General features: G+C 43.1%; 1 protein-coding gene across 2 annotated transcripts in view; it reads left to right on the top strand.

Moving 5' to 3' along the window:
• Positions 1 to 14,836, top strand: part of bdkrb2 (bradykinin receptor B2) — a 127,570-nt gene that overhangs the window by 93,067 nt on the left and 19,667 nt on the right. Inside the window, exon 2 of one of the 2 annotated variants that reach the window (XM_073039424.1) lies at positions 7,491 to 7,715. The exons of the other annotated variant lie outside the window; for it this stretch is intronic. Coding sequence (XP_072895525.1) covers positions 7,709 to 7,715 — 7 coding nt within the window. The 5' untranslated portion in view covers positions 7,491 to 7,708. The remainder of the gene's footprint in view (positions 1 to 7,490; positions 7,716 to 14,836) is intronic. 2 annotated transcript variants of the gene reach the window in all.

Below are 14,836 nucleotides of genomic sequence, written 5' to 3'. Positions count from 1 at the left end.
TCACGCAGTGAGCAACTCACCACAGTAAAATCTCTAATACATGTAAATATGGTGAATAAAGTTGATCCATGATCCTTATTGTCACATGTATCATTATACAGTGAAGGGTATATGTTTCCATACATAAGTACACTGAGGTAGTACAAAAGACAACAGAATGTAGGATAAAGTGTTACAGTTCTGGAGAAGGTGCAGTGCAGATAGTCAGTAAAGTGCAGAGGGATTCTGAGATCAAGAGTCCACCTTATTGTATTACACAGAATATAGAACATAGAACAGTGCAGCACAGAAACAGGCTCTTCAGTCCACAATGTTGTGCTGAACCAACTGAAAATTAAATCAACCTCCCCAAAACTAATCCCTCCTACATACATAATGTCCACATCCTTCCATCTTCATGTGCCTATCTAAACATCTCTTCAAAGCTTCCAATGTACTTGCACATCATGCAAACGCATTAGACAGCATTTGAAGCACTGTGAGTAGCTTTGGGCCCCATCTCTACTAGGGAAACCTTCAGTAGTCTGATAACAGTGGGGTAGAAGCTGTCCTTAGGCTTGGTGGGATCTGATTTCAAGCTTACTGTGTATATCTTTTGTCCTCTGGGACAGGGAAGAAGAGAGAATGACCAGGAGGGAGGGGTTTTCGATTATAAGACAATAAGATATAGGAGCAGAATTAAGCCATTTGGCCCATCAAGTCTGCCTCGCTATATCATCATGGCTGATCCAACTTTCCTCTTAGGTGAGTTAATGGAGGGGATGGTTGAATTGTGTGATAGATAGGGCTGTCTTCACAGCCCTCTGGAGTTTAGACACCAGAGAGTACAGATGCTGAGAGTGGAACAACAGACACTTTTCTGGAAGAACTCAGTGATTGAACAGCATCTGTGGGATAGTTTTTGGGCTAAAGCCCTGAGGGAATTAATTCCCTCCCACAGATGCTGGTCAGCCCACTGAGCTCCTCCAGCAGACTGATTGGTCTTCTCTGCAGTTTCTTGTTGAGGCTTCACAAGGAATTGATCAGACTGCATTTGAAGCACCGTGAGCAGCTTTTGGCCCCATATGTAAGAAAGGATGTGCTGGCATTAGAGAAGGTCCCGAAGAGATTCACGAGAATGAATGAAATGACCCCAAGTACGAGGAGTATTTGATGGCTTTGGGCCTGCACTCACTGGAGTTCAGAAGAGTAAGGGGGATCTCAATGAAACCTGTAGACTATTGAAAACCCTAGATAGAGTGGATGTGGAGAAGATGTTTCCTATAGTGGGAGAATCTAGGACCAAAGGGCACAGCGTAAGAATACAAGGATATCCCTTTAGGACAGAGATGAGGATGAATTTCTCTATCAAGAGGGTGGTGAATCTGCAGAATTCATTGCCACAGATGGCTTTGGAGGCAAAGTCATTGGGTATATTTAAAGCAGAGATTGATAGATTGTTGATTAGTAAGGGCATCAAAGCTTACAGGGAGAAGGCAGGAGAATGAGGCTGAGAGGGATAATAAATGGTGGAGCAGACTGGATGGGCAGAATGACTGAATTGTGCTCATATGTCCTATGGTCTTGGGCAGAGCAGTTACCATATCACTCATACTGTGATGAATCAGGGTAGAATGCTTTATGTAAAAGCTGGTGAGATTGATGGGAGGGACATGCTCTTCAGTGGATATTCTGTCCAACTGTTACGCAGTCAGATCACTGTCCTGTTTCCCATTCGCATCGTTTGCGGGAAATTCTTTTTAAGTAAACATTTTAGGCAGTCAGTGTAAGAATAATTTGATAGTTTAACCTCCTGCCTGTTTTAATTCACACTCACATTGTGAAATCACCATTGATGTAATCAAACTAAAAATTCACATCTTATGCATGAACAACCGGAAGCAAACTAATTGCAAATGTTTGGATTTGTATTAGAAGATCTGTCAGGATGTGAGAACCTCAGTTATAGGGCAAGGGTGAATAGGTTAGGACTTTACTCCCTGGAACATAGGAGAATGAGGGGAGATTTGATAGAGGTATACAAAATTATGAGGGGTATACGTAGGGTAAGTGCAGCAGGCTTTTTCCACTGAGGTTGGGTGAGACTAGAGCTAGAGGTCCAAGGTTAAGGGTGGAAAGTGTACTGTTTAAGGAGAACCTGAGGGTGAACTTCTTCACTCAGAGGATGCTGTGAGTGTGGAATGAGCTGCCAGCGGAAGTGGTGGATGGGGGTTCTTCTGCAAAATTTAAGAGAAGCTTGGGAGGGCTACTGGAATCTTCCCCTTTCATTTCCAGTCCTGATGAAGGGTCTTGGCCTGAAACGTCGACTGTTTATTCCCCTCCATAGACACTGCCAGACCAGCTGCATTTCTCCTGCACTTGGTGTGTGTAGCTGTATTTGTCACATGTAAACCAGAACATGCAGTGAAATCATCGTTTTTTTGTCCACAACCAACACATTCTGACGATGTGCTGGAGATAGTTCACAAGTGCCACCATGCTTCCAGGCTAACACAACATGCCCACAACTTACTAACTCTAACCTGTACATATTTGGAATGTGGGAGAAAACCAGGCAACTCACACGGTCACAGGGAGAACATACAAGCTCCTTTCACATAGTGGTAGGAATTGAACCACAGTCGCTCTAAAGCATAACGCTAATAGCCACTTTTCCGGGCCTCTCAGAGAGAACCAGGGTCAGGGCTAAGGACTTCCATCATAACTGGGAAGGAGGGAAAACCAGTTTTCAGTAGCGGAGAAGGTGGGAATGGGACAGGTAGTGTGAAGGGAAAGTCTCCTGTTCACCCTGATTAAACATACAGGACATGGAGCATCAGACACTAGAGGGCATGCATTTAAGGTGGGAGGAGGAAGCTTTCAAAGAGATGTGTGGGGCAAGATTTTTACTTAGAGATTGGTGGGTGCCTGGAATGCTCTGCCAGGGTGGTGATGGAAGCAGATACAACCATGAGACCATAAGACATTAGGAGCAGAATTAGGCCATTCAGCCCATTGAGTCTACTCCATCATTCCATCATGACTGATCCCGGATCACACTCAACCCCATACATCTGCCTTCTCGCCATTTGCTTTGATGCCCTTACCAATTAGGAATCTATCAGCTTCCTCTTTAAATATACCCATGTATCTCCACCGCAGTCTGTGGCAGAGCATTCCACAGAGTCGCCACTCTCTGGCTAAAAAAAAATTCCTCCTTACCTCTGTTCTAAAAAGTTGCCCTTCAATTCTGAGGCTGTGCACTCTAGTTTTGGATATACCCACCACAGGAAACATCCTCTCCACATCCACCTTATCTAGTCCTTTCAACATTCGGTAGGTTTCAATGAGATCCCCCCTACATTCTTCTAAATTCCAGTGAGTACAGGCCCAAAGCTGCCAAATACTCCTTGTGATCCTCCTTTGGACTCTCTCCTTTCTGAGATATGGGGCCCAAAACTGTTGACAATACTCCCAAGTGTGGCCTGACTAGTGTCTTATAAAGGCCCAGCATTATCTCCTTGCTTCTATATTCTATTCCCTTTGAATAAATGCTAACATTGCATTTGCCTACTTTACCACAGACTCAACCTGTAAATTAACCTTCTAGAAGTCTTGCACGAGAACTCTTAAGTCCCTCTGCACCTCTGATGTTTGAATTTTCCCCCTATTCAGTTAATAGTCTGCACTAATGTTCCTTTTGCCAAAATGCATATCATACATTTCCCAACACTGTATTCCATCCGCCACTTTTTTGCCCATTCTTCCAATTTGTCCAAGTACTGTGGCAATCTTCCTCAGCACTACCTACCCCTCCACCTTTGTATCATCCGCAAACTTTCCACAAAGTCATCAATTCCAAATATCCAAATCATTGACAACCAATGTGAAAATTAGCAGTCCCAATACTGACCCCCGAGGAACAACACTAATCTCTGGCAGCCAACCAGAAAATGACCCCTTTATTCCCACTCACTGCCTCCTGGCTGTCAGCCATTCCTCTATTGTTGCCAGTATCTTTCCAGTAATGATGGAGGATTTTATCTTGTTAAGCAGCCCCATGTGTGCCACCTTATCAAGTAAATAACATCCACTGCCTCTCCATTGTCCACCCTGCTAGTTACTTCCTCCAGGACCATGCCAGAATCAAGTGATTCTTGAAAGATCATGACCAATGCATCCATTATCTCTTCAGCAACCTCTCTCAGGACTCTGGGATGTAGTCCATTTGGTCCAGGTGATTTAACCTCCTTATGACCTTTGGGTTTGCCTAGCACTTTCTCCTTTGTAATAGCAATGGCACTCACTCCTGCTTCTTGACACTCACAGACCTCTGGCACACTACTAATGTCTTCCACAGTGAAGACTGATGCAAAGTACTTATTAAGTTCATTTGCCATTTCTTTGAACCCCATTACTACCTCACCAGCATAATTTTCCAGTCATCCAATATCAACTCCAACCTCACTTTTGCTCTTTATATAACTGAAAAAGCTTTTAGTTTCCTACTTTGTATTATTGGCTAATTTGCCCTTAATTTCATCTTTTCCCTTCTTATAGCTTTTTGGTTGCCTTTTGTTGGATTTTAAAAGCTTCCCAATCATCCAACTTCTCTCTCACTTTTGCTACCTTATATGCCCTTCCCTCAGCTTTTATGCAGTCCTTAACTTCCCTAGTCAGCCACAGATGCCTAGCCCTGCCATTTGAGGACTTCTTCTTTGGGACATATCTATCGTGCACCTTGTGAACTATTCCCAGAAACTTCAGCCATCTCTGCACTACTGTCATCCCCACCAATATCCTCCCCAATCCACTTGGGCAAGCTGCTCCCTCATGGCTCTGTAATTCCCTTTATTCCATTGTGATACTGATACATATGACTTATGCTACTCCCTCTCAAACTGCAGTAGAAATTTAATCATATTGTGATCACTGCCTTCTAAGGGTTCCTTTACATTAACCTCCCTAATAACACCCAGTTTAAGACAGCCTTTCCCCGAGTAGGCTCAAGCACAAGCTGCTCAAAAAAGGTGTTCAACAAATTCTCTCTCTTGTGCTCTGACATCAATCCCCTTGCATATTAAAGTCCCCCATTACAATTGTGACATTGCCCTTATTAAATGCCTTTTCCAACGCCCTTTGCAATCTCAACCCCACATCTTGGCTACTATTTGGAGGCCTATATATGACTCCCATAATGGTTTTTTTTTACCCTTCCTGTTTCGTAACTCCATCCACAAAGATTCAACATTCTCTGACCCTATGTCACCTCTTTCTGAAGATGTAATTCCATCTCTTACCAACAGAGCCACACCACAGCCTATGCCTTCCTGCCTGTCCTTTCGATACAACTTTTATCCTTTGATGTTAAGCTCCCACCAATGGCCTTCTTTCAGTCATGACTCAGTGATGCCCACAATGCCAAACTGACCAATCTCTAACTACACCACGGGTTCGTCCACCTTATTCTGAATGTTTCGCACATTAAATACAGCACCTTCAGTCCTGCATTCTTCACCCTTTTGAGCTTTGCCTCTGTGGTACAGTTTAACTCTTCGCTCTCTCTGCATTTGTACCAAATCATTGGCTGGTCCTTCCTTACGTTCATGTTGCACCCATCATCTACTTGTAAACCTGTTGGCTCATCATACTGGTTCCCATCCCCCTGATAATGACATTGGAGAAGCTTTTAGACAGACACATAAATATAGAATAAACAGCAGAATGTAGAATATCATAGCATAGTACAGGCCACTCAGCCCATGATGTTGTGCCAACTTTTACTCTAAGATCAATCTAGCTCAATGCACTGTGTAATGATTTAATCTGTAAAAAGAATATGCAAGACAAGTCTTGTACTGTCTCTTGCTGCAGTACTTGTGGCAAAAATAAATCAATACCAATACTGGCACTTCCATTCAAGATGGTGCCTATGTACTATGCTCCTTTGGTTGACATCTTCTGGAAATATCATGAAACCATATATTTCACTTCTTTTATGTCTGTTACGCTTGTTTTCCGTCTTGGGTGTGATTCTGAAACTGTTGGAGCCTACGGTTTGCTGTTTGGAGATTGTTTGGATATTCTAGCACTCTGCAGACTCCAAGAGAATTACGGGATGCGGAGGTGGCACGTGTGGGCAAGCTGCGGGACGCGGCCCGAGCTGATGTTCTACTCCATTTTGCCAATTACCTCTTCCATTGTTCGCTGATTAAATTGATGAGGGAGACTGAAACATTGAGGCGAGTGTGGAGGTTTGGAGATTGTTTGGGTGCTTCAGCACACTGCAGTCTCCAAGACAGAGGCAGTGTGTGCAGACCTTATGGCAGGCAGGCTGCGGCACAGGGCGCAAGCTGATGTTTGACTCCATTTCACCGATTAAAGCTTCCATTGTGCACTGATTAAAGTGATGAGGGAGACTGAAGCATCGAGGCTAGTGTGGAGGGTGAGCGCTGGCTGCCTGCCTTTTGATCATTCTGCTAATGGAGAGAGGAATGCCTGCCAGAGAGTGTTACCCAGGTTTTCTACGTTTTGGATGTGGACCTGAACTATAGACTTTTATCAGTCTTATAGTTTTTTTTATGTTCTATGTTGTTCACCTGATCTTTCTTGTTTATTTGTGCGGGAGGAAGGATTTGGGGGTCAATGTGCCTGATCCGTTTTGTTCATTTTTTTGTGTGGGAGGAAAGATTTGAGGATTGATGTGCCTGTTCCATTTCTCGTTTTTTTTTGTGCAGGAGGAGGGATTTGGATGTTGATGATCATGCTGCCTTTCTTGGTTTCATGGCTGCCCAGAGAAGAAGAATTTCAGAGTTGTGTACTTTAATAATAAATGAAACTTTGAATCTTTGAACGAAGCATCAAAGGTTGAGAGGGATATGGGCCACACCTGGGCAAATAGGGCTAGCTGAGATGGTTAGCGTTTTGTGCTGTACATCTCTATGACTTGGTACTAGGACCTTAAGTACACTACATTACCATCTTCACATCAGCCATTAGTGTCTGGTTTAGTGCAGCATCCTCTCACAATATACAGCGAACTGCCAGCTCGGCAGAAGAGGTCATTTTTCTGGCTGCTATTTCCCACTATTTTCTGGATAGTAGACTGGCTGCAGTCTACTAACAGTACAGGATGTGTATATGTCCAGGGCAAAGAAGAGGGCAGGAAAAATCTGCAAGTGCCACCCATCCTGCAAACTGCCTTTTCCAAAAGCACCATAGGGTTATTAAGACAAAAATTTCACTCCATCTTAAAAGTTTCTTTCCCCAAGAAGTTAATCTGATGAATCATTCTAGTTAGCCCCCACACCCTCCTCTATCACTGTCACTGCACTGCCCTGTAAACATTTTAAACCTCTTTTTTATAATGCTCTTTAAATTGTAAATACATGTTGGTATTTATGTACTTTTGCAAATTTTATTCTATATCCATACTTTAACCTCTATTATGTATAATTGTTGAACATTGTTGTGTTTTTGTTGCATGTCACGCCCTGACCTACACACCACAGCAAATTCCTAAAGATGTAAATGTATATGGTGAATAAAGTTGATCCTTGTTCGTTGATGCCGGGAACATGTTGGCGCCTGCTCCCAACCACAACACTGTAGGTCCTGGCTCCCTGACGCTGTTTGAGATCCCTACTTGGGATTTGCCAATAGACACCAGTCATGCAGCAAGTGGGAGGACAAGTGGGGGAGGTCATCTGCCACCCACTCACCAGCCAAAATGCCAGGTAGGAGAGCAAGGTATTAGGTTCTTGAACTGACCTGCACAATCCTAGCCTTACCTCGGCAGTAGAACGCTACAGTCCACCTCTCGCACTACCATGTGTATGTGGCTATTTGGCACTACTGTCTTGTTTTGCATATTGTTTATCTTTGCTGTCTTGTTAATTTATGTTCTGTAAGTGATGCAAAAATGATTAGGATGCACTTAGAATATTGTGTGCAATTCTGGTTACCCAATTCCAGGAAAGATGTCAAACTCAGAATCTGGTTTATTATCACTGATACATACTGTGAAATGTGTTGTTTTGCAGCATCAGTATAGTATAATACATAAAATATACTAATAAATGACAATAAGAAATATATATATATATTACAGTAATACAAAAAAAAGAGCCAAATTAGGAGGTAGTGTTAATGGGTTCATTTTCTGTCCAGAAATCTGATGGTGGCTGAGAAGAAGCTGTTGTGCAGACTTTGAAGAAGGTTCACCAGAATGCTGCCTGCATTAGAGGGCACAAGCTGTAAGGGGAGGTTGGACAGACGTGGGTTGTTTTCTCGGTGATGGGAGACCTGAGAGAAGTATATCAAATCATGAGAGTATAGATAGTGTAGACAGCCAGAACCACTTCCCCGGAGTCGAAATGTCAAATACTAGAGGTCATGCATTTAAGGTTGAGAAGGAGAAAAGTTTAAAAAAGATGTGCGGGGCAAGTTATTTTATATGGAGAGTGGTGGATGCCTGGAACAGGCTGCCAGGGGTGGTGGTAGAAACAGATATGATAGAGCTGTTTAAGAATCTGTATGACATGTGAGTGGGGGGATATGGACCGTGTACAGACAGGAGATTTAGTTTAATTTCGCCTCATGCTTGGCACAGACTTTATGGGCCAAAAGGCCTGGTCCTGTGCTGTACTGTTCTATGTCCTGTGAGCGCCAGCGATCGGAAGAGTGGTGTTCAGTTCTCACTGTTATCTGTAAGCAGTTTACACATTCTCCTTGTGAGTCTCCAAATTCCTCCCAGATCCCAAAGGTCTCTGTTGTTACCAGAAATGAAGGGTCTGATTGATGGCTCTGTGCCTGTACTTGCTGGAGTTTAGAAAAATTAGAGGGGATCTCATTGAAACCTAGAATGGATGAATGGATGGGGAGAAGATGCTTCCTGTAGAGGGTGATTCTAGAACCAGAGGCAACAGCTTCAGAATAGGATATCCCTTCAGAACAGAGATGAGGAGGAATTTCTTTTGCCTGAGGGTGGTGGATCTATGGAATTAATTGCCACATTCAGCTGTGGAAGCCAAGTCATTGGGTTTATTTAAAGCAGAAATTGTTTGGTACTTGATTAGTCAGGGTGTCAAAAGGTATGAGGAGAAGGCAGGAGAATGGGGTTGAGAAGGGTAATAAATAATAAATCAGCCATCATGGAATGGTGGAGCAGACTTGATGGGGCATATATGTATGCCTTATGGTCTTCTGGGTCAGGGTTAGTGAGTCATGGGCGTGCTGTGCTGGTGCCAGAAGCATGGTGACACTTGTGAGCTGCCCCCACCACTTCCTTGGATTGTGTTGATCATTGATGCTAATGATACATTTCACTGTATGTTTCAATGTACGTTGACAAATAAAGCAAATCTTTAATCTTTAATTTTCTATAAACCTACGTGCCTGGGATACCACTGTAAGCATCTTTTTTCATTGTACCTTACATCATCAGACAAGGTGCGATACAATGAAGTCACTTCTCGCAGCATCACAGGCATGTAAGTAAAGACAAGGGAGTTTGACTGTGCCCAATCAGTTTACGAGAGCATGAGAAAAGGCAACAATTTCACCTAGGTCCCTGGTTGAAGATTAAAAAAGACAACAGTTTGCGACAGTTTTCGGAGTTGGACTGTGCTCAATCAATGAACGGGATTCATTAGAAAAGGCGAATAAAAATGAGCAACCATTCTGTGAGTGGGCTAGTGATGGGGCGGCTTTGGCTCATCATGCTTAGGTGAGATCAGGCTTGGATGAGTTAAGTATCTGGTAAATTTCTTCTTCTTTATTCTTCATTCCTCATCTGAGCACCATTAGTGCAGTGAGAATGGATACAGAGGCTGTGGTTTGTTCAATGTGTGAGATGTGGAAAATCTGGGAGACCTCCAGCCACCCAGATAACCACATCTACACCAAGTGCAGCGAGCTGCAGGTCCTCAGAGAATGGAGCTCGATGACCTTCAGACTGAGGAGATGATTGATAGGAGCTATAGGGAGGTAGTCACCCCCTCGGTTGCAGTTGGCTGGTAACTGGGTGACTGTCAGGAGAAGGAAGGGAAATGGGCTGCCAGTATAGAGTGCCCCTCAATAATAAGTATACAACTTTGGATACTGTTGAGGGGGAAGACCTACTGGAGGGAGCCACAGTAATCAGGTCTCTGGCATTGAGTCTGGTGCTGTAGCTCAGAACAGAAGAGAGGTGACCAGGACTGCAGTAGTGATAGGAGAGTCCTCAGCTGGAAGAATAGCAATGAGATTCTGTGGATGTGATAGAGACACTGGGATGGTATGTTGCCTCCCAGGTGCCGGGGTCACGGATGTCTCAGATCCGGTTCACAACATTTTAAAGGGAAAGGGTGAGCAGCCAGAAATCTTGGTACATATTGTCATTAATGACATAGGTAGACAAGGTGAGGAGGCCCTAAAGAGAGATTTTAGGGAACTAGGTAGAAAGCTGAAAATCAGGACCTCCAGAGTAATAATCTCTGGATGACTAGTGAGGCTAAGAATAGGATGATTTGGTGGATGAATGTCTTGCTGAGGGATTGGTGCAGGGGGCAGGGGTTCAGATTTCTGAATCATTGGGATCTTTTCTAGGGAAGGTATGACCTATACAAACGGGATGAACTCAAGGGAGACCAATATCCTTGTGGGCAGATTTGCTAGAGCTTTTTGGGAGGGTTTAAACTAATTTGGCAGGGGAATGGAAAATGGAAGCAGTATTCCACTAGCAAGGACAGGCCGATGATAGGGCAAAGTTGCATTCTGTGGGGAGAGTTGCAAATGAGGGGATTTTGGCAAGACTTGTGGGATAATGGTCATAAGGGGAGACACCTTTACAAAATACATAAAACTGTTGGATTGAAGGAAGAAGGGGGTAAAAAAGAAGGGAAGGAATTATATTGCCTCGAGTTAGAATTGGATGTACTGTGCTTAATTATTCCTTGTCTCTTGGAAAACATTACTCTGGGGTGTACAGGCTTTATCATCATTATGAAACAGTTGAACACATTCTTTTACAATGTGAAGCATTTAAGTTTGAAAGAAAACAAATGCAGGCTGCACTACTGTCTTTAGGGGTTGATAGATTTCATTTAAAAACTTTGCCAAGTTATGGAACTGACTTATAACCATATAATAATTACAGCACGGAAACAGGCCATCTAGGCCCTTCTAGGTGAGAGTAATGCTTACTCTCACCTAATCCCACCTACCTGCACTCAGCCCATAAACCTCCATTCCTTTCCTGTCCATATACCTATCCAATTTTTTTTAAAATGTCAAAATCGAACCTGCCTCTACCACTTCTACTGGAAACTCATTCCACACAGCTACCACTCTCTGAGTAAAGAAGTTCCCCCTCGTGTTACCCCTAAACTTTTGCCCCTTAACTCTCAACTCATGTCCTCTTGTTTGAATCTCTCCTACTCACAATGGAAAAAGCCTATCCACGTCAACTCTATCTATCCCCCTCATAATTTTAAATACCTCTATCAAGTCCCCCCCTCAACCTTCTATGCTCCAAAGAATAAAGACCTAACTTGTTCAACCTTCCTCTGTAACTTAGGTGCTGAAACCCAGCTAACATTCTAGTAAATATCCTCTGTACTCCCTCTAATTTGTTGACATCTAATTCAGTGACCAGAACTGTACACAATTTAATTTAATTACATTCACAATACTGTCTTTCATTATTTACATTCTATGGGGCTTTTTGAGGTAATTTTGTTGTTATTTGATAAAGAACTAGTAGGGATTTTGCTTCCCAAACCTCTACACCACACTCCAGTCCAGTTGGTGGTGGTAATGCACCTTTAAGTTGGACTGCCAACCACCATTAAAAGTTAGATGATGAAGAAGAAGTTGTTGCAATGTAAAAGGGGGAAAAAGTCAAAGAGGGTGATGAATACAGGACTGAAGGTATTATATTTGAATGCATGCAGTATATAGAATAAGGTAATTGAACCTGTAGCACAGTTACAGATTGGCATGAAGGTCAGTGACCAGTGGTGTTTTGCAGGGATCTGTTCTGGGACCCCCCTTTGTGATTTTTATAAATGGATGACCTGGATGAAGAAGTGGAAGGGTGGGTTAGTAAGTTTGCTAATGACACAAAAGTTAAGGGGTGTTGTGGCTAGTCTGGAGGGTTGACAGAGGTTACAGCGGGACAATGATGGGATGCATAAGTGGCAAATGGAGTTCAACCCAGGTAAGTGTGAAGTGGTTCATTTGGTAGGTCAAATTTGAAGACAGAATATAGTATTAATGGTAAGACTCTTGGCAGTGTGGAGAATCAGAGAGATCTTGAGGTGTGAGTCCATAGGACACTCAAAGCTGCTGTGCAGGTTGACAGTGTTGTTAAGAAGGTGTATGGTGTGTTGGCATTAATCAACCATGGGATTGAGTTCAAGATCCTTGAGGTAATGTTACAGCTACATAAGACTTGGGTCAGACCCCACTTAGACTACTATGTTCAGTTTTGGTCACCTCATTACAGGAAGGATGTGGAAACCATAGAAAGGTGCAGAGGATATTTACAAGGTTGTTGCCTGGATTGGAGAGCATGCCTTATGAGAATAGGTTGAGTGAACTTGGCCTTTTCTCCTTGGAGCGGTGGAGGATGAGAGGTGACCTGATAGAGGAATATAAGATGATGAGAGGCATTGATCGTGTGGATAGCCAGAGAATTTTCCCAGGGCCAAAATGACTAACACAAGGGGGCATAGTTTTAAGGTGCTTGGAAGTAGGTACAGAGGAAATGTCAGGGGTAAGTCATTCACTCAGAGAATGGTGGGTGCGTGGAATGTACTGCCAGCGGCGGTGGTGGAAGCGGATCCAACAGGGACTTTTAATAGGTAGGTACGTGGAGCTTAGAAAAATAAAGAGCTATATGGTAGGATAAATCTAGGCAGTTTCTAGAATAGGTTACATCATCAGCACAACATTGTTGGCTGAAGGGCCTGTAATGTGCTATAGATTTCTTATCTATGCATGACATTGTGAGCATCACTGAATCGTGGTTGAAAGAAGATAGAGCTGGGAGCTTAATGCCCAAGAATTTACATTGTGTTGAAAAGACAGGCAGGTAGGCAGAGTGGGTAGGGTGGCTGTATTGGTAAAAAAATGAAATTAAATTAATTAGAAAGAGATTATTTAGGATCAGAAGGTATAGAGTCGTTGTGGGACAAGGGTAAAAAGACCCTGATGGGAGTGATATACATACCTCCAAGCAGAAGCAAATATGTGGTCTACAAATCACAATGGAAGGTAGAAAATGTATGTCAAAAGGGCAATGTTATGATATTCATGGGGGATTTAATTTGCAGGAACATTGGGAAAATCAGGTTGGTGCTGGATCCCAAGAGGGGGGACTTGTAGAATGCCTATGAGATGGATTTTTTGAGCAGCTTGTGGTTGAGCCCACTAGGGAATCAGCTATTCTGGATTGGGAGTTGTGTAATCAACTAGAATTAATTGGAGAGTTTAAGGTAAAGGAACCCTTAGGGGAAGAGTGATCATAACATGATAGAATCCACCCTGCAATTTGAGAAAGAGGAGCTAACGTCAGATGTATTACTAATACAGTGGAGTAAAGGGAATTGCAGAGACATGAGAAAGAAATTGGCCAAAATTAATTAGAAGGGAACACTAGAAAGGATGATAGCAAAACAGTAATAGCTGAAATTTCTGGGAACAATTCAAAAGTCTTAGGATAGATACATCCCAAAGAAGAAGTATTCTAAAGGCAAGATGGCACAACTGTGGCTGACAAGATAAGTCAAAGCCAACATAACAGCCAAAGAGGGGGCTTAAAATAGAGCACAAAACAGTGGGAATTAAGAGGATTGCACAGCTTTTAAAAACCAACAGAAAACAACTAATAAGTCATAAAGTAGGAAAAGATGGAATACAGAGGGAAGCTAGCCAATGATATTAAACAAACAGACAGACATATTTTATTGATCCCAAGGGAAACTAGGTTTTGTTACAGTCGCACCAAGAATAGTGTAGAAATATAGCAATATAAACCATAAATAATTAAATAATAATAAGTTAATCATGCCAAGTGGAAATAAGTCCAGGACCAGCCTATTGGCTCAGGGTGTCTGACACTCCGAGGGAGGAGTTGTAAAGTTTGATGGCCACAGGCAGGAATGACTTCCTATGACACTCAGTGTTACATCTCGGTGGAATGAGTCTCTGGCTGAACGTACTCCTGTGCCTAACCAGTACATTATGGAGTGGGTGGGAGACATTGTCCAAGATGGCATGCAACTTGGACAGCATCCTCTTTTCAGACACCACCGTCAGAGAATCCAGTTCCACCCCCACAACATCACTGGCCTTACGAATGAGTTTCTTGATTCTGTTGGTGTCTGCTACCCTCAGCCTGCTGCCCCAGCACACAACAGCAAACATGATAGCTCTGGCCACCACAGCCTCGTAGAATATCTTCAGCTTCGTCCGGCAGATGTTAAAGGACCTCAGTCTCCTCAGGAAATAGAGATGGCTCTGACCCTTCTTGTAGACAGCCTCAGTGTTCTTTGACCAGTCCAGTTTATTGTCCATTCGTATCCCCAGGTACTTGTAATCCTTGATCATGTCCACACTAACCCCTTGGATGGAAACAGGGGTCACCTGTGCCTTAGCCCTCCTCAGGTCCACCACCAGCTCCTTAGTTTTTTTCACATTAAGCTGCAGAGGATACCAAAAGTTTCTTCAGATACATGAAGTGTAAAAGGGAGGTGAGAGTAGACATTGGACCGCTGGAAAATGATGCTGGAGAGGTAGTAATGGAGGACAAGGAAATGGTGGAGAAACTGAATAGGTATTTTGCATCAGTCTTCACTCTGGAGGACATTAGCAG

Source organism: Hemitrygon akajei, chromosome 3 (genome assembly GCF_048418815.1).
Source record: "Hemitrygon akajei chromosome 3, sHemAka1.3, whole genome shotgun sequence".
Taxonomy (NCBI): Eukaryota; Metazoa; Chordata; class Chondrichthyes; order Myliobatiformes; family Dasyatidae; genus Hemitrygon; species Hemitrygon akajei.
This window is presented reverse-complemented; position numbering and strand designations above follow the sequence as displayed.